Below are 19815 nucleotides of genomic sequence, written 5' to 3'. Positions count from 1 at the left end.
TCTCTCTCTCTCTCTATCTCTCTCTCTGGTCCCACCCCAGTGGTGGGCAAAGGGTTGCTCCTATATTACGTCTCCATCCACCCATGAGTAGTTGACTAAAAGGGGAATACAGGATCTAATAAACGAACAGTTCATCCCGTTCTGTCGATACACTCTCTCTCTCTCTCTCTCTCTCTCTCTCTCTCTCTCTCTCTCTCTATCTCTATCTGTCTGTCTGCCTGTCTATCTCTACTCTAGGCCCTATATTATATCTTTGTATCTCAATCGCTCGCTCGCCTGCTCTGGTTGTGTGTGTGTGTGGTTTTTTTCTCGACTCTAAGGTCGGCAAAAGGGAGATAACTCTGGGTCGGCCTCACACATAGAGTGTCACCAGAGAGGTGTCATTCGACACGTCACGCGGGTGAATAGACACGGGTCACGCGTGTAAGCAAAAGTGTTCAGTATAATTTGAGCCTACGGCACTCCTCGCAGTTGCCTCACGCTAGGCTAGTCACGTTGTAAAGCGTGTGTTCACGTGAGGGTAGGAATGTGCATGCTGATTCTTTTTGTTTGAGCCGTGTCTTGCCAGCCCCTGCGTTGAGCACAGTTGTGCTAAGAGCGCTAGCAAACTGTCTTGTTGAAGCGTAGATATAGGCTACAGATAGACCTGCCCATTATCAAGTGTGCTGCTAAAAATGGATGAATATAAGAAATCTATTATAGAGTTTGTGAGGGGCCATCCCATCATTTGGGACTCCACCAATAAAGATTACAAGAACAGAGACCAACGTAAACAACTGTGGGAAGATATTGATTCTCAAGTGAAACCACCAGCTGGTGAGTTTATTCATTAACTCAAACCCATCCATCCACCCTTTCATCCATCCATCCATCTATTTAATTCGGTTATCATGTTATGAACTCCCGTAATCAAGAAAAAGCAGAAATTATCATTTGCCTCATTATAAGCACGAACGTTTCTGAAAGCAACGCCATCCTTGCCATTCCAGCCCCATTGGAGTTAATTTAAAAAGTGCACATTCTACCTCCGATGGCATTCGCTGTAAGAGGGAGTAGACCATTTGCAGTTACTGGATCTCTGATCTCATGGGAAAGTGTAGATGTCCTGTCCACCATATGTCCATCTCGCCGTGGAATGAAGTTGTGGAGAGTCGCGGCTGCATTTGTAATGAGAATGGCCTTGTCGGGTTCGACCAACTCTCTGGTTCGACTATCACAGGCCTTTGAAATACATTGTAGGCAATTTCAAATTTACAAGCTAAAATTCCAAAAGGCACGCTCTACTGAACTTCGAGCACGCGAATGCCTGTAGTTATATAGACTCTCCTTTGTTCATTTAGTGTTCTAGCTGAAAAGGGCTTCATCAGGTATTGTTTAATTGTGAATGCTTCGTCTCCTATTATTATTATTATTATTATTATTATTATTATTATTATTATTATCACCATCATCAAAAGAATCTCGATGTTCAATTCACAGATTTTGAATTTTATTTCAGGGATGTTCAATTTCAATTGTTTTTCTTCAAGAAGCACAAAGGAAAGCGAGAAGCATCATATATAGTATCATATAGACACCAGTATCACTGACCTTACCGTACTGACCACAGTCCACTGATATTAAACACGAATGAGCGTCACACGGTGCCAAAGTACAATACTAGGGAACTTCTTACAGATGAAACTGACATCCACTGTTTATGGGGTTTTTTTTATAGCTTAATATGTTTTCCATCCAAAGCACCGACGGCGAAAGAAAACCCCCACAAGTCACCATATCGTTTTGCAAAGTTTTTTTTCCCATTGTTCTGCTGGTGGGATAGGCAATTCTAGTGTCTGTAGTACTTTCCAGTTAACATGCCGAGAAAAATACATGTTTACTAATTGAATTTGCTGCCATGTGAAAAGGAAGGGGTCAGCTCATGTTCCCCCAGTAAGTAGAGAAGCTTTGGTTGAAGGAAAGCAACTGCGTTTGAGGCCAAAATATGACTGCAGTCGCTTAAACACTTGTCAGATCGACCAATAAATTGCTTGACCACTAGTCATATTGACATTGCTTGACCACTTGTCGAGTCAGGCCATTGCTTGTCCACTGGTCAGTCTGACCACTGCTTTACAACTGGTCACTTTAACATGACGTAGCATGCAACTTGACTGGGGAACATAGACATGCTCCTAAAGGGAACACTCAGATGCCTGAAAAAATATGATGCATACATAAATACATGAATTAATACTAAGCCACGCAAAACATATATACAAATTCCATTGTAAGTACTATTATATATTATAGTATGTTCTTCTTTTCATAGGTTCAAACACTCACGCCAAAGATACTTGGGAAAATATGACTCGCAGCTTTTCGAATGCCCTCAAAAGAAAAGACAAACGATCTGGTAGTAGAGCAGGCAATGACAAAGAATGGAAGTTCGAGAAAGATATGATGTTCCTCCTGCCCGTGAAACAACTACGCTACACTTCAGGCTATAAGCCAGAGACAAGTGAGCAAACCAACTTTGATGATTGCCAAGACAATCCTCAATCACAGACATATACCGGTGTCGACAATACCCCAGATGGCGACAACAATCATCTGGAAAATCTTCCCGATGCTGGTAGACAGAAATTCGAAAAAGCACACAAGAAGAAAAAAAGAAAACAAGCATGTACAGATAATGAGGACACTAATTACTTAATCAAGCTTGTTAAGCAAAGACAAGTGGAAAAGTTGGATGACTCCCCAAGACTGAACTTTTTTAGATCAATGATGCCAATAATTGATTCATTCGACGATGATCAGTTCATGAACTTACAGATGGATTTTATTCAAGCCGTCCAAAGGCAGAAACATGTTCGTCGGTTTCCACACACGTATGAATACCCGGCGCAGTCAGATTCTTCTGCAGATTCATAGCAGACATCAACTAACTACGGCTATTTCCAGAATTTATCAATCAATCTACACGTAAATTAGATCCAACAGAATTACAGAAAACAGCAGTGTACTTTTGTGCAAATAGACCTACATTATGATACACGTGTACTGATTATGTTCAACTTTATTACAAAGGTTCTTAAAACAAGACATTCGATTATTAAGGTGTGTGATGAAACAGCTGTTGTTGTTGTTGTTGCTGTCGTTGGTTTTGATGATGTTGTTGATGTTGTTTTTGGTAGTGATGATGATGATGATGATGATGATGATGATGATGATGATGATGATGATGATGATGATAAAGGTAGTGGTGGTGTTGTAGGTGTTGGGGGTGATGATGATAATTGGATTACACATTTAATTTTGTGTACCTGCAATGAGTGCTAGTAGGCCTACATATAATGTACTAATTTTTCCTCCGCATATATACATGATGTATTATCAATATCATGGCTCCCGCCAGTTACAACCCATCGGTTGAAAATTTTGCAAAACGAGTGGTTTCACTCATCATAAGTTTGGTAGGACATGCGCAAATAGTTGAAGAACAAAGTTTCATCCTTGGGCTCCATCTAAGACTTGGATAAATTCTGTGAAATTCGCCTCTTGGTGGTCTGGGGAGAAAATGGGCACGGATCCATTTGCTCGGCTTTACCATTGTCAACAATGCCTCTTCATCAGAGGTACATGTATCCATTTTCGTCGCCTGGCAGGGCGTGAGGGGATGACAGAACCTAGATTCTATGTGATCAGATAAAGTGAGGTGTGTCGTTTTGCATGCGTGAAGTTAAACGTGACTCGTGCCCGCCTCACTTAGAACGTGACATTTCACGCGTCACGTTTTCTACAGACATATGCAACATTAGGCCAGCCCCACAAAGAGCGTCTCTCGACACGTCACGAGGGTGAATAGACACGTTCACCAGTGTAAGCAAAAGTGTTGAGTATAATTTTAACGGCACTCCTCGCGTAAGCAGTTGCCTCACGCTAGTCACGTTGTAAAGCGTGTGTTCACGCGAGGGGAGGTATGTGCATGCTGATTCTTTTTGAGACGTATCTTGTCACCCCCCTGCGTTGAGTGGAACAGTAGATGTGTGCTAAGTCTAGCCGTAGCAAACTGTCGAAAAAGCATGCAAGCAGAAAAAAGAAAACACGCATGCACAGACAATCAGGACACTAATGGATGACAAAACCTAGATTCTATGCAATCAGATAAAGTAGTGAGGCGTGTAATATTGCATGTCTGTAATAAAACGTGACACGTGAAAGGTCACGTTCTATGTGAGGCGGGTTTCTACTCATTCATTCACACACAAATACCTTACTCACCCCTTCGACCTTCACCCTCGTAGGCTACTGGGAAGGCTACCTCCGTACTTCGAAACTCAATCATCGTAAGTGACGATCTCAACACTATTCTCTTCTCTCATTCAAAGTATCTTAATGGCATCTTATCCCCCCCCCCCATCTGTCTATAAGTTCATCTGTCGAATATGTCTCTATTTTATCTTTCTCCGACACCAAATATAATAATAATACATCATCCCACTCTACCCCCCCCCCTCTCTCTCTCTTTCTCTGTGATTGGTTGGCGGGTGCTCTGATGTGGTTTGCTCCTTTTTTCCTAAAACATCTTTATTATATTAAAATACATGTAGATCGATCGTGCGTATCTCTCCTTTTTGTGTTTTTTACTCTCTTGTAACACCTGTAGTAAGTCTGATTCACTGTAAGGACTTCTCTGTTGACATCCACCCATTGGGGCTCATATGACCGTATGCAGTTGCGAGCGCCGTAAAACCTCTACTAAAACAAATAACACCTGGAGATCTAATCTTTGGCAATTATACCTCATGTGTTGCAAGTGCCGAAAAAATGCTTATTAAAACAAAATCAGACAACAACAAAACTGTCTGTCTGTCTCCCTCCCTCTTCGATTCTCGTAAAACAATGCCCCCCCCCCCCCCCCCCCCACCCACCAACATTTTCCACCCCATGTTATTCCACCTTAGACAGAGTATAATATAAGTATAATATATTCATCTCTGCGAGGACACGGACGTTCTCCGCAAGTTTGTGACAACTGTCAGGTCACAGCGAGGCAAATCTTCCATCGCCGTGCAAGTAGAAGTAGAGGATGACTTACCACGAGTAATTTACTATAGTAATACAGTGTATGAACCATTGTATTTTACCCCTTACTACTCTGAAAAGGAGATTCTACGGTGTAACCTCATGAAATTGGTTTTACTTTTGCGGCGTTTGCACTCTGGTTTCTCTTCTCATGGACGCTGGCAAAAGAGAGAAAATAGCTAAAAAATCTACACAAATTCAGTGTTCTGTATTTCTTTGAAGGTTAAAGGAATTGAAATAAAATTAATCGATTTGTGTGGTACGCTAGGTCGCCACTGACATGGAAAACCTCCTTTCTCTCCTTCAGCTTCAATACACAAAATATAATATCTGTTGTCTGTCTTGTTTGTTTTTCCCCCAGTGCTAAATACGGTGTGCTGCAGACTTCGATCTAGTCCTAAGCCTAGCTACATGAATGCGTAATGTGTCATGCGCAGGCCTGCCACACTACCCATGAATAAATACAGCTGGATCTGTCCACAAATGCTTACTTACCTTGCATTTCTGATTTAACAGGGATCTGATATAACACATTAACAGGAATTTTTCTCTGGTCCCACCTTCCCTGTTATATCAGTTACCACTGTAATTAACAATGAAAAGAACAACAAGTAACTTCAATGATTTTATTCTTCTTTTCGAAAATAGTAAAAACAATAACAATGCTGATAAACACCAAGAAGATTCACAGGAAGAACAGACCATGATTCGGTATGAATTAAATAACACAAGAACTAATTATCATTGTGGTACAATCACACACTAGATCTTTTGTTAGTTTTAGTAAGGTTTTTACGGCGCTCGCAAACTTAAGGTCATATAAGTGCTAAGAGGTGGATGTGAACAGAGAAGAATGGGGAATCAGGCTTACTCTGCTCACCTCTCTAGCTTCAACAGCACAAAGTCTGCTTCGACCATCAAGGCACCCCAGAAATAGCGGGTCACAAGAGAGTGACAAACATACAAAAGAAGTAGAGGGAAAATGCTTGAGGAATACCCAATACAAAAGTACAAGACATACCAAGAGCAGCCATATGGTCAGCAGAGCCAGACCCCTTTGAGACAACTTTTATTGGAAAATAATAGGCACTTTGACAGACTTGTATGTGATATGGCGGTATCATATGAAAAAACGAGGAATAAGAAACACTAACACAAATCATAGGAAAAAATCAATAAAAATCTCTTTCAGACTGCAGGGATATTGTATTCCACTCACTCTGGATTGGCCCTGACAGGCAGGACATCAAAGCAACCCACCTCTATTTATTTAATCAAATTTGATTACATGTTAGCAAAAAGCATTTACAAAAATTTGCAATCAGTCTATTCCATTTGAATGTAAAAAATTAAATCAAAACAAGTTCCAGTTATTTGTTGACAATATTTAACAAGTGAGTTGGACGTACACAAGTAAGTAGTACAGTAGAACTCGGATTCAACGAGAACTTGGATTCTACGAGATGAGATAGATTCCCCGTTTTTTTTTTCTTCTTTAAAATCAATAAAAATAACTCGGATTCAACGAGCACTTATATCAGCGAGCTCGGATTCAACGAGATGAGATAGATTCCCCGTTTTTTTTTTCTTCTTTAAAATCAAAGAAAATAACCCGAATTCAACGAGCACTTAAATTAGCGAGCTGGGATTCAACGAGGTCGCTTCCAGTGTGAACAGCCCCCGCAGACAGGGTTTCGCTAATTTTTCTCCCAGAACGAACTTTATCTATTCTGGAAAACCATCCATTGCACCTGCATTGTGAACCATTATTCATTTAGCTGATTGGATGCGATGAATCAGCGGCCCTTTTTCATACCAACACATGCGTTGTTGGCACGCGCACATGTCTACTCTGGCCTGTGTTGGGGTCGGATGGGCGACCTGCACATGTGTGGCTGTGTGTGCGTGTCGGGGAGGGGGCACTAGCGGTCCAGGTTTTGAACGTCGCAGGTACAAACGCGTCACAGTCTCCCTCCCCCGCCGTGGCAACTGATCATTATTACAATGATAAGCTAGTCTTGACGTAGATCTACGTAATGAATTGTTCCCTGGTCTATGAAATCAAAAGTTGCCGTATGCTAGGCTCTACACAGGAACACAACTTTTTAGTAAACAATCGAGATGACACAGGCGTGTGCATTTGAACGAATCGGTCTTTTTTTTACACAGCTCGCAGGCATTTCAGGCACTACTTGTGACTTCTCTTTATGCACTACATGTATTTGCTCAGTGCCTGTAATTAACTCCACAAAACCTCGTGTTTGCCATAACAAACACTTGGATTCAACGAGATTTTAGGTCAGGCCCGGCGACCTCGTTGAATCCGAGTTCCACTGTACCGTACTGCAACTGCAACTGTTGTGCACCACGAGTGCTAAGTTATTTTATTGTTAATAAAACGTTCTAGAGGACCTCAAGTCTCTCATTCCTGCTGCTTTTTTGAAAATTGCCAGAAGATTAAAAAAACAACTTTCCATATATTCTTAATCTTATTTTATTTATAATTTATATTAATACTGAGCAAAGAGCATGATTCTCACAGAATTGGTTTTTTTTTAACGAAACTTTTTCTTTTTTGATCTTTTAGCCATTGCCCTGTTCTCTAGCAACTGCTTCCTTGTGATCTGAAGAAAAAAAAGTCAGTGTTACACATTATAAATATAATATAAATAATAAATATAATGTAAAGCTTGACACTGTGTGTGGACTGAATCATAAGAACTATAGAAGAGCCTTTACTTTCACATATTTAGAAATTCAACATTCAAGTACCAGTATAAATGATGGCCATTGTAACAGACTATGTGTATCAAAACAGTCATAGTGATTTATAAGAGTGTGATGGAGATAACTTTCAATCTTGGATCAATCTCTATAGAATCTCACAGAAGAACCCAATGACTCAAAAGTCCTCTCTCACATCTGCACAAAGTTTCCCTCATGCAAAAGAGCATGCTCCATTGTTGATTAAAAATTTATGTCTAACTCATGGTACAAATGTATTTTAAGTTCAAATACACAGGGAAGTCTGAAAGTTTCTCATGTTTTCCTGAGATGAAAATTTCCATGTAAACTTCAGGAGACATAAAAAAACAAAAACAAGCACACCCTTCTCAGAACTTCTCTCTCTCAACTTGACTTCTTTTCTTTCAAACACACTCACACATGACACATTTACACACAAACATAGATTTTTTTAGTTTAAAAATATACACACACATACACACAAACACTCACACATATGCACACACACACACTCATAACATACAAATACAATCACGTACACACACAAAGGTGTACGCACACCCTGTCAAAGCTGACGGCATGAGTCTGAAGTACAGTCAAAACTCATTACAGTGGAATCCTGTTATAACAAGAAGGAGGGGATTGGTGCGAAAAATCCGTTATAATAGCAGGATTTTCGTTATAAGGGATCCAGTAATAAATCCAAGGGAAATGATAAAATAGGCCTAATCTATGAGTTCGGTGTTCTGTTTATTTCTTTTTGATCACTCCCCTGATGATGGTTTTGTTCAACATGACCTCTTGGCATTATTATTTGATTAAAAATCGAATCAGGTTTCTTTTTCTTGCCCTACCAATGTTAACAGCTCAGCGTTGGCGATCAGAATGAATGGGCTCTGGGCTAACTCGCCCGCTGTGTTGTCCCCCACCCAACCACACCCTGTGGTGCTTTCCGTCTGCTTGCGCACATGGGTACACATAACACCCTGCCCACGTCACACATTTGTTCGATCCATCACAGCACCACTGTGACCTCTCCATCCCCGCATTGGAGAAGTGAGGGGCACAGTTGGCCTAGATAATCCAAACTAGGCTGGCCTGTCATGTGCTGCATTCTGCTTGTCTGCGCATGCCACATCCTCCCTACTCATTCGCTCAGGCTTTCATTGTTGGCACACGTGGGCTCTCTCATTCTTTGTTTTGCTAAGATCACCAACACGTTTCTCAACTGGCAAGGTTTTACATGCATAAAATTGGTCTATGCGCTGTGCAGAGAAGCAGCAGCAGCAGCAATATTCCGCCATAACCGACTTGCGTGTTTGTCTGATTACGCTATAGCAGTATTTTATTTACAAAGATAAAGAAGGAAAAGAAACGGGGTTATAGAATAGTGTCTTTATAAGTGGACTCCACTGTCTACAGTCAAACCTGCCCTGACGGCCTCCTTTATAATATGACCACCTGTTCAAACGGCCTCTTTCCATTCCACCCCTTACATTTTTAAAATAATATAATAATTCAACTGTGTAAAACGGTCACCTGTCCAATGCTGCAACGGCCACCTTATTTTATCAACCCACGGTCAAATTTACCTGCCTGAGACGGCCAGGCATGGTTACTCATTGCCCGACGCTTTGTCATAAATTTTGATTTGGCACCATACGATGTGGACGGGTTGTCATTTAACATTTCACCTGTCAATGTGTTAGTCCCTCCATTTACCCAAGTTGACCAATGGGTAGCAATAAATTTTCAACTGCTGGTGAGGGAAGCGTGCGATTCGTCAAAACCTATAAGCCTCGCCCACAACTCATGCACAAATCATATGTGAGGCAACTGGTCACTGTTTTGTTTACCTAATCTGTAACAAAGTAACAATAAACGTTGACATGAACTTGCGGCAGAAGCATCGCTTGTTCTCTGAGTGGTGGCAACCCATGTGTTTCTTTTACCATGACACTCGATCTTCACCATCTTACATATATTTCGTTTATTTAACCCTTGCACAAAATCAGCTAAAAAAAAAAAAGCTAAACAAAAAACAAATCAACAAGACAACAACAAAACCCTTCTTACATCTCTTCACCCCCACCCAACTCCCCCTTTCGAATGAGCCTCACGGCAGTCCAAAATCTGAGATCAGCCCCGGTTTGGATCTCAGAGGAGAATGGTTCGTTTTCTTCATTTTGATCAGTCCTGCCTAAGACAGCCACCTGTGTTAAACTGACATTTTTCTCCTTGACAATTTTACACCGGTTCAACCGTACTTTGAAAATGAAATTAGTAATTCTAAATTATTACCTCTTCTAGTTCTCCTCTTTTCTGTTCCAACAGCTCAATCTTAGCAGTGATTTGTTGAGCTTCTGAAATGTAAGAATTTCACAAGGTAATAAGCTTCATCTGTGCAATCTCTACTATACTTTTATATAGCTTTTTATGTTACCATAAAGAGACAACAAATGTTTTTGCATCTTGTGTATGGCCTTCCTGAAAAAACACAAGCCAAGAGTACACTAAGACTAAGAGTACCAGGAGAAGCTTTCAACTCACAACACATACTGTCTAATTTATGTTTTCCGCGCAATTTACCGATCGGCACTGCGCTGCGCGTTTTAACGATCGTATATTTGTCCAGCAATCTTAAGATTGCGCCGCGCGTTGTAATGATCGTATAATAGTTTTGTATCATTCTTATGAGCTCTTCCGTTTCATATCTTAATTTCAATTTGTGTCACAATGCGGTGGAATCAGGCGCTCATCAATTTTGGGGCATATATGGAGTTATTTGTATCAACTCAAAGCCTGTTCATTTGCCTTGCTTTTGATGAAAACAATATCCATTTATCTTGGATACAAGTCAATATATTAGTGATTGAAGGAGGTGGGGTTGCCAGGTTTCAGAGGTGAAATTAGCGAGAAAATGGCCACCAAAGTATGGTAACTCCAATTGCTAAAGATTAAAAATTGAAAAATGACATATTTTGAGCCTTAAATCAAAGTTTTTCAGTAAAATTCACACGCAAAGGTGTTTTTATTTGGACCTTAAAGAGGTTAAGTCCCCCCCAAAAAATTCGATAAAAATTTCCAAACTGGCGGAAAAATGCGTTTCTCCTATTTCGTTATTTTGACGAGCGCCTGATTTTTCAGATTTTTAATTTTCAGATTTTTACACTTTCGAAAATATATGTGAATGTTCCTTGATTAGAGTAAACGAATAATGATGGAAGTGAATTTTTAAAAAATATTTAAAAAATATAAAATAAATTAAATGTACTTTATGAACTTTTACTTTGATACCTGGCATTGTATCATTCTTATATGAACTAATTTTAATTTTAATTTTCATATTTTTACACTTTAAAACATTTTATGTGAATGTTCCTTGATATGAGTAAAAGAATAACACGAAAGAATAAACATGGAAGTGAAATTTTAAAAAAATATTTCAAAAATATAAAATAAATTAAATGTGCTTTGTGAACCAACTTTAATTTGATATGTAGCATTGTATCATTCTTGTGAGATCTTCAGTTTCATATATTTTAATTTTAAATTTCATATTTTATGTTGAATGTTTCTTGATGTGAGTAAAGAATAAAGATGGAAGTGAATTAAAGAACAAAATTATTTTTAAAAATATATAAAATATTAACGCAATCTTCAGATTGCCGCACGATTATACGATCGTTAAAACGTGCAGCGCAATCTTCAGATTGTCGCGCAATTACACGATCGTTAAAATGAGCAGCGCAATCTTAATTGGGCCGATCGGTAAATAGCCTGGAACATATATATGCATCATGCATAGCTTTAGCAATGACAATTAATATTATAATACAGTATATCGAATCAAGGCTAGCTTGAATTTGTCAGGACCAGCCTTGGTAGTTTGAGGGATCCGTAGTTCGGGGGATATCTTACAAAGATAAAGAAGAAAAAAAATGTGACCGTAGGCACAGTTCGACGGATGCATGATTTCGAGTCTTCTGGGTTCGACCTATCCCTGATGTAGGCCCTACTGTAATAATAATAATAATAACAATAATAATAATGATAGTAATAATAATAATAATAATAATAATAAATAATTGCACTTAGATAGATCATACATCCATGCTCAACAGCATGCTTTATGCACGTTTCAACTTTTATTACCCCAGCAGACCCTAGAATACTCAGAAACATTTCCTGGTTCCTTGGAAGCATACAGGGCAAGCAGCTGATAAAGCACTCAAACTCTAACAAACTGACATAATGTTTTGTCATCTATAGTCGGGTACCCATTCCCACCTGAGTGAAGTGAGGAAAATTTGTGTAAAGTGCCTTTCCCAAACCCAAAATGTTGGTTCAAGCAGATCCTTGAGCTCCCTAACTTGAAACCTCACAAAGATACAAATCTGGTAGTCTAAACTGCAAGATTACCTAAACCAAAAATTGTAACACCCCCCCCCCCCTCCCTCCCCAAAACAAAAACAACAACAAAAACTACAAAAACCAAAATAATTTCAGAGCCGGCAAAGCAGACCACGTCTCATGCCTAAATCATAAACTGCTCTTCTTCTGCCCACACAATCTGTGGTGTATTGAACTTAAATTCGTCTGTGCTCAAACCCCTCTTTTGTTTTACTGGGCAAGTTTAATCACTAGATGCTATCAACACAAATTTAAATGAACAATTCAGTTCATGATATCTCCTAACTTTCTCTCCCATAGTATATATATATATATATATATATATGCAAAACACCTGGGAAGGCTAGACCCTCAGGACTAGATTTGTTGTTATCACAAACTTTTGCATTTTTAAAATGCACGATGGTCAAAATTATCAATAATCCAGTCTATAAGTACTTAACAGCCAATATATACAGAAATATGGATTACCTTTCTGGATTTCTTCTATCTTGGCTGTCTCTCTCTCCTGAGCATCAAAATACCAGATTGTCATTGCATATCTGGGGACAACAGATAAGTATTTATAACACGAGAGTCTTGAGCTTCCATGCACATCATAAGAGTAAAAATCAAGAAACAAGTACACCCCCCATATTTCTGGAGATATATATGTACAATGTAGTCCAGTTCAGTAAGTTAGCACATAAATTTCCTTAGCTGAATAAACCTCTTCAATAAAGGCATAAAGAGTTGAAGACATGAGCAGCAGCAAGTCTTTATTTTGTCACTGACCTTTCCTTGAATGCTGGTTGCACCTCATGAGGGTTTCTTTTGTCTGACCAGAAGAATAAGAGCCTATTGGCCAAAGGAGGAACATCGACTGGCTTGTCTAGATGAGGTGGTAGAATACGGAGGAGTCCTCCATCTTTCTGCAAACCAAATAAATCAATTTTTTTTAAAATGGACAAAGCCTAAATAAAGTAACACCACATCGTCTGTCAGGCAGCTGTAGTCAAGGAGACTTGCCTGTTTTTGTCCAGGGCTATTTTGTTTTTAAACACACCAAGCAGATGATAAGTCAAGGCTGCAGTACTTATTTCTAGTTTGGTCAGCCCCTTCTACTTCTTTCTTACCTCTGGAGTTTTAGTATTCCCAAGTTTAATAACACCTTGCACTTTGCACTGTGGTTCATGAGGAATCATGCCTTTTGATTAACTGACTTATAGGGAAGGGAGAGCTGAAAAGTTCAATGTTAACCCTTTTTTAGTGCATCCATAATTTCAAAACTATTTGCTCTAGAGCACACCATATGGCTAGCATCTGCGTTTGTTGCCATTGTATTGTCCAAAAGTAGCCACAAAAATGGCAAAAGTTGCCATAAAAATTGCCAATAATTTTCAAACTTTCAACTCTCTGAGACGACAAATATAGCAATAGACATGTTGATAGAGGTAACTTAATCTAAATAGAACCAGAATTTCTTGTGTTCTCTTTCAAGCATCCAGAAGATTATTTGTAGCCACACAGAGTGTAAAAATATGAAAAATAAAAGTTTCACCACAGAATGAAATCAAAATTAGAACAGAACATAAAAAACACAAAAATTAACAAATTAGGCGAATGTCCATCTATCAGAAGAGTGCCCTTTTTAACCCTAAACGTGTATTATTCAAGAAAAAGTACAGGATATTACATGTAAATTATGGAATCACACACAAGGGGCCTGCCAGAGACAGTACATGTACATGTATTCGGTTTTGGTGGAGACACGCTCTCACATAACGCGCTTATTATTTTTTTTTAAAAGGTAGGAACAACATATGATCAAATTAAATTATATTGACTTTACAATAAACACAAAAAATAGAAAACACATCAGAACAATAACAAGAAAAGAAAATAACACACCAGCAAATGAAAACACAACAAAGAGAGAAAAATAAAAGAGAAACAGCAATATATAAATAGTATATAATGTACAAGACTTTTTGCTTTGCTTTTTTGCTTTTGTAAAGTGTTTTACGGCGCTTGCAACTGCATAGGTCATATGAGCGCGCGGGACACACCTAATATTTTCAGTTGGTAGGAAATTTTGAATTTTGCCCGGGTGGCGGCCGAAGCCTACTCTTATAAATCGATTTTAGACCACCAAGGGATCTTTAACGTGCGCAACTTGCACACGGGCCCTCCGAGATTTTTCGCCCTTGTCCGAGACGGCTAGGTGTAGATCTTTCCCACCAGAAGATCAGGGGTGTGGCAGAAAGACAGCAGTAAGGAGGGGCCAAGGAGTAGCAGTAGAAAGGCTGCGGAAAGAGTCAGGAGCCCAGAGGAGGAGGCAAAGGAGGGGAGGGGGTGGGGGCAGAAAGTGGAAATGAAAGCAGACAACAGAACATTGCTAGAGAGCAGGAAAGGAGGTGAAAGGAGACAATTTTAGAGAAGAAAATTTTTTGGTTGCTACCCGGATTCGAACCCGGGACCTTTGAATGAGAGGCGAACACCTTAACCTCTAGGCCACGAGAGCCCCCAAGACTTTTTAAAACATGAAAATAACAAATAAACGTGGGGTCAACAAGTAAGAAAGAGAAGAAAAGAAGTGAAAATAAACTTTCTTTCTAAAACTAAAAGTAAAGAGGTTCGGTTTCTGTTCTTTTTTTCATTTTTTATACAAAGTTTTTTCGATTTTTTATACCCCGGCGGTGAGGTTTTTGGAGAAATGCAAATAATCGCGGCCGCGATTCGCGGACCAAAAAATGCCAAAAAATCGCGGCCGCGATTCGCGGGTCCAGATATAATGGCATTCTCACAGCAGCTGTCACTCTCCTCATTGTTGTTTGCCCCTTCATTCAAATATAGCTCTTGTAGATTTCTGACCAGAGTAACCTTGCACGCTCATGACATAGAACTAGAAAAACTGCAGTTGCGAGTGCAGTAAAATGTCTACACACACACAAAAAAGGTCACCCTGTTCCCTGCTTTCTACCAGCTCCCTAAGCCCTCAAAACTCACCTGTACATCCCAGTCCCTGTTGAGGTACAATATGCATGTGATACGACGGCCATCTTTATTGGGATTGTCAACATGGCGCCTGTAATATGTCCCATTACCTGGATAGCATGCAAGCATTGCCTGGGAAAACAAAAATTAAAATTACTGTTGAAACCATCTCAGCAGACTGCCATCCATTGTCAATGAAAAAAATGGCCTTCTTAGACAAGTAGCCATCTTACACAGTGTCATTATAAATATTTAAAAAAATGCAAGGGAGGAAATGGGAAGTGGCCAGGTAGCAGTTAGAGCAGGTTCAACTTGCTTTCCAAGAACATAGCCTGACTTCAATTCAAAACAGCAGTTCTATCGACCATCATGGACTTCCTGTAATAACATGCATTTTTTTCAACCGAGATAACAGTAGTTCATTTTTGCATAATTACTTATTGCTGCAATTGCACTTCTATTAGACTCAGTTAATAAAGTTTATCAATCATTCTTGTCTTTCACCCTCCTGCTCTGATGCTGACCTACTATCAATAATTTCGGAAGTGAAATTAATTTATTAGTATTATTTAGAGTACAATGAGAAAATGCAAATAAACTGTGAACTTTCTCATTTATATAATATTTTTATATGAAAGGCAAGTTATATCATTGACGAGGCTGCTATCTACACAATTTAAAGCTAAAAAGAACATTCCTAAAAGTATTAAATAAAAACAGAGAGCAATAAATTTGACCCAAAGATTCAAACCATCACCTTCGTTTCAGACTCTCAGTCAATGCTGTGGGTACAACTGCAACTCAAAATGAAGGACAAAGAAAATTATATGTACATGAAAATATAAAATGTAACTGTTGATTGTAAGCACGAACCTGAATTCACTTACAATAACAGGAGTGGAGGATAGTATCAGATAATTCTCACATTAGACATGGTAAAAACAAACACTTGTTCAAAAAGTCATGATCAGAAAGGAAAGGGAAGGCCTACTGATAATTATACTGAACACATCAAAAGTGGAAATTTACTAGAATATAATAACAGTTAGGTTCAAGAGCATGTAACTGTATTATTAAAGCGTCCCCTTATTTGGTGCTTGCCGCAGCAAATTCTCTCATGAAAATCTCGGAAACTAAGATCATGATAATTACTTTTTTGAAGAAGTAAACATGAATATATATAAAGTTCTTCAAAGTCAAAGGTAAGCAATTTAATAAGGAAAAGAAAAAGTGTGTTGTGACATCTATTTCAATTCTTGAGAGCTCTCAATTTCCACAAAAGTTTATACACATCAAGCCCCCCCCCCCCCTACTCCCTTTCTCTTTCATCTTCCTTTGTTATGAGGGTGTGTGTGAGTGTGTGTGTGAGTGTGTGTGTGTGTGTGTGTTAGTGTGTATGTGTGTAAATGTGAGTGCGTGTGTGTGTGTGTGAGTGTATGTGTGTAAATGTGTGTGTGTGTGTGTGTGATGTGAGTGTGTGATGTGAGTGTGTGTGTGTGTGTGTGTGTGTGTGTGTGTGTGTGTGTGTGTGTGTGTGTGCAGGCATGGGTAGGGTAAGTTGTGTGAATATGTAGCTAGCTCTAATTTTACAATGAATAATTACAATAAATGAGGGCGATAACAAAGTTAATTAGAATAGATTGATATTTCATCAAACCTCTTCTGCTTATGATAATGATGGCGATAGTAATGACGGAAACTCAAAACCTAGATCTAGTATAATACCTTTGTTCTGCCTTGTATAAAACCATATGGCTTCATGTAAGAGTTGTTGATAAAGTTCATAATTGAATCCATTGTTGAAATAACTTGCTGGCCAAATGGGAGGGTTTCCTCTGAATCTGATCCATCAATCCACTTGATCATATCACTGCGTATTGCTGTTTCTGTAACTTTCTCATCATCATTACCACTAGTTCGACCACCTGCTAACTGTCCTGTCTTGAGCCCATCAGTGTTTTTCAGTCCTTTCAGCTCTGAGATAACTCCATCAATAACTTCATCCGTGAAAACCTCATCAACGACACAATAGCCAAGATTTATAAGTCGAAGGCTAATAAACTCAGCAAGATCTTGATGATCATAGGAATCAGGCTTTGGGAACTTCAGGCGCCGGAGTGGTCTTGAATCAAATGGCATGAGGTCACCATCTTCGTCTACAGACTGAACTGCATGATGAACATTAGCAGGGTCCTCAGTTTTAGGAATATACTGATCCACAGAGATGTCTCCAGGAATCTGATCAATTTGATGGGTTTCAGTACATTCACCATAACTAAAACTAACACTTTCATTCTCTGTATAACTATCAGTATGTGGTCCATGGTAAGTGTCAACTTCTGAATTTATTAAGTCCGTAAAGATATTTTTGGGTTCTTCAGAAGCCAGTACTGTTTCATTATCATTGCTCTGGCTGGGAAGTGTTACAGAACTGAAGTCTAAGATACTTTCAATTTCTTTTTGTTGAGAAATTAGTTCACTGACAAAGTTCTTGGTATTATTGTCACTAGATCTATCATCATCATTTTGGCTTTGGCTTTGACTTCGGCCTCGCCAAGGCTCATTGGAACTCGTCTCACTGTCACTGCAGATTTTTGATACAGCTTTAGGTTGACATAATGTTCTATGGGACTTCCAGTCTTGTTTCTGATGGTCTCTACAGCAATATGCGACAGATTTGCATCTTGCACAGCGTTTCAAACTGTCTGTCGAAGAGCAAATCATACACTTTTCAGTGCTGGAAGCTGTGATATCAGCCATGTTTGTTGTCGTATGGATACGCCTCCTTTCACAGAAGAGTTCCAAGTCCAAGTGTACCCAGAGTCTGTGGTGTACCCAAGGAGATTAAAAGTAATTCTATTAATCTGGAGTGTACTCACTGGGGTGTACTCCACCAACAACCTTGCCTGACAGGCCTGGTAATCTCTATCTCTAACAAATATTGTGGAGGTAGTATCTCTCCCCGCAGAATTATGAAAATTTAGAAGGCCAAATTATGCAAGACAAATTAAAAATTATGCAAACATTATGCAAGTTACCCTAGCGCCATTCACGACATGCTTTTGCGCTTTTTCACCAAAAAAATTCACGTTTTAGATATGTACCGGAGAATTGAAAACAGAACATATCAGTATCAGTAGTTTTTTGTGTATCTGGAAAGATACACATCAGTCAGAAAAAAGAAGAACCAAAAAATATAATCTCTGTAACTTTCAACTTTCAGCTGTATAGAGGGCAGAAAAATGATTTTTACAAATCTTAAAAAAAAGGACATCTGGACCTCTGATGCTGGATCACCACACTAAAACCAGAGACACATGTCAAACATGAAACATCAGCAGACATGAGAACAACTTTTGACGTATTGAAAAATTGAACATGCTCAATTAATAAAAATCCCTAGTAAGGGCAATAACCAATTGTGTCACTTAAAAGAGACTTATTACTCCTATTACTTCCCTTTAGTCTCTTGGCGGGCATAAACTACATTGTTTTGTATCGCAGAATCCAACGGGGACAATGTATATTCTATTCAAGCTGAAAAATACCAATGACCTGATTGTCCTATATTATTGAAATATTGCCAAAATAAATACGCTTGAGCCCCCCCCCCCCCAAAAAAAAAAAACACAAAAAAACAACAACAACAAAACAAAACAAAAACAAACCCCAAACAAAAAAACAACAACAACAACAACTAAAAAACAACCAGCAACAAAATAATCAACTGTAATTAAGTGTATGGTATCAGTGAGGTATACCCCCCCCCCCCTCCTCTCAGAATTTGAAGCACTCTCTGATATTACCTACGGATGTTTAGTAGGTGAAGAATAAGAAATGAAATATAGATTTACAATTTACTCTCTTTCAACACAGATGCAAAGCTGCAGATTAAACACAAGTTTATTTTCACTTGATCTGAAGCTAATTGTTACCAGCATCTAAAAATACAAATTTGTCATCCAATGATATATTATACATGTACACTGTTTAAGACTACAAGCGAGACCTCCATTCACTAACTGTGCGCAGATTCCACACCTTTGAAATTATTGAGAGTACACCCACGAAAGCGGGAAAGAGAATAATAATAATAATAAATGACATTTATATAGCGCTCAACCCCGAATAAAGTACACAGGCTCTGAGCGCTTTACAATACAGTACAACATACAACAGTAACACGAAACGTTGTGTTCTGTCTAAAGAACAATCTATACATCTATTATTATACGAAATTTGGCGACTTGGAAACACATGTGCCATTTTTCTCTCAAGATTTATTGCTCCATTCCAGTAGAGTGTAAATATAATAGACCAATGATATTCAGTTGATGTTAATGCACCACCTTTCATCGAGAGGGGGCCCAGCTAGTATATAAAATAATATGTGTGTGTGCCTAAAGAAAGGTAGAAAAAGTCGGATTTTAACCATTTTGAGTTGAGGGTTGTACCTAATACAGTGGAATCCTGTTATAACAAGAGGGAGGGGACTGGTGCGAAATGTCCGTTATAGCAGTATTCTCGCTATAATCCAGTAATAAATTAAATGGAAATAATAAAGTAGGCCAAGTCAATGAGTTTGGTGCTCTGTTTATGTCTTTTTGTTATCTC

General features: G+C 38.9%; 2 protein-coding genes across 2 annotated transcripts; one reads left to right on the top strand and one right to left on the bottom strand.

Moving 5' to 3' along the window:
* Positions 1–420: 420 nt before the first annotated feature.
* LOC101859160 lies at positions 421–3084 on the top strand (the record flags this gene model as incomplete). The annotated part of the gene is given in 2 exon segments (XM_005094765.3): positions 421–816; positions 2312–3084. Coding segments are annotated over 2 exon segments (744 nt in total). The 3' UTR covers positions 2914–3084.
* A 4251-nt stretch (positions 3085–7335) lies between these two features.
* Positions 7336–18296, bottom strand: LOC101858927. The gene is made up of 6 exons (XM_005094764.3): positions 16927–18296; positions 15214–15333; positions 13000–13136; positions 12697–12767; positions 10114–10175; positions 7336–7691 (listed from the first exon to the last, which is right to left on the bottom strand). Exons 1-6 carry the CDS (start codon positions 17959–17961, stop codon positions 7623–7625), a joined length of 1494 nt encoding a protein of 497 aa, XP_005094821.1. The 5' UTR covers positions 17962–18296; the 3' UTR covers positions 7336–7622.
* Positions 18297–19815: the final 1519 nt, after the last annotated feature.

This window comes from Aplysia californica, unplaced genomic scaffold, assembly GCF_000002075.1.
Source record: "Aplysia californica isolate F4 #8 unplaced genomic scaffold, AplCal3.0 scaffold00089, whole genome shotgun sequence".
Taxonomy (NCBI): domain Eukaryota; kingdom Metazoa; phylum Mollusca; class Gastropoda; order Aplysiida; family Aplysiidae; genus Aplysia; species Aplysia californica.
The sequence above is the reverse complement of the archived record's forward strand: the minus strand, read 5'-3'. Positions and strand labels throughout refer to the sequence as shown.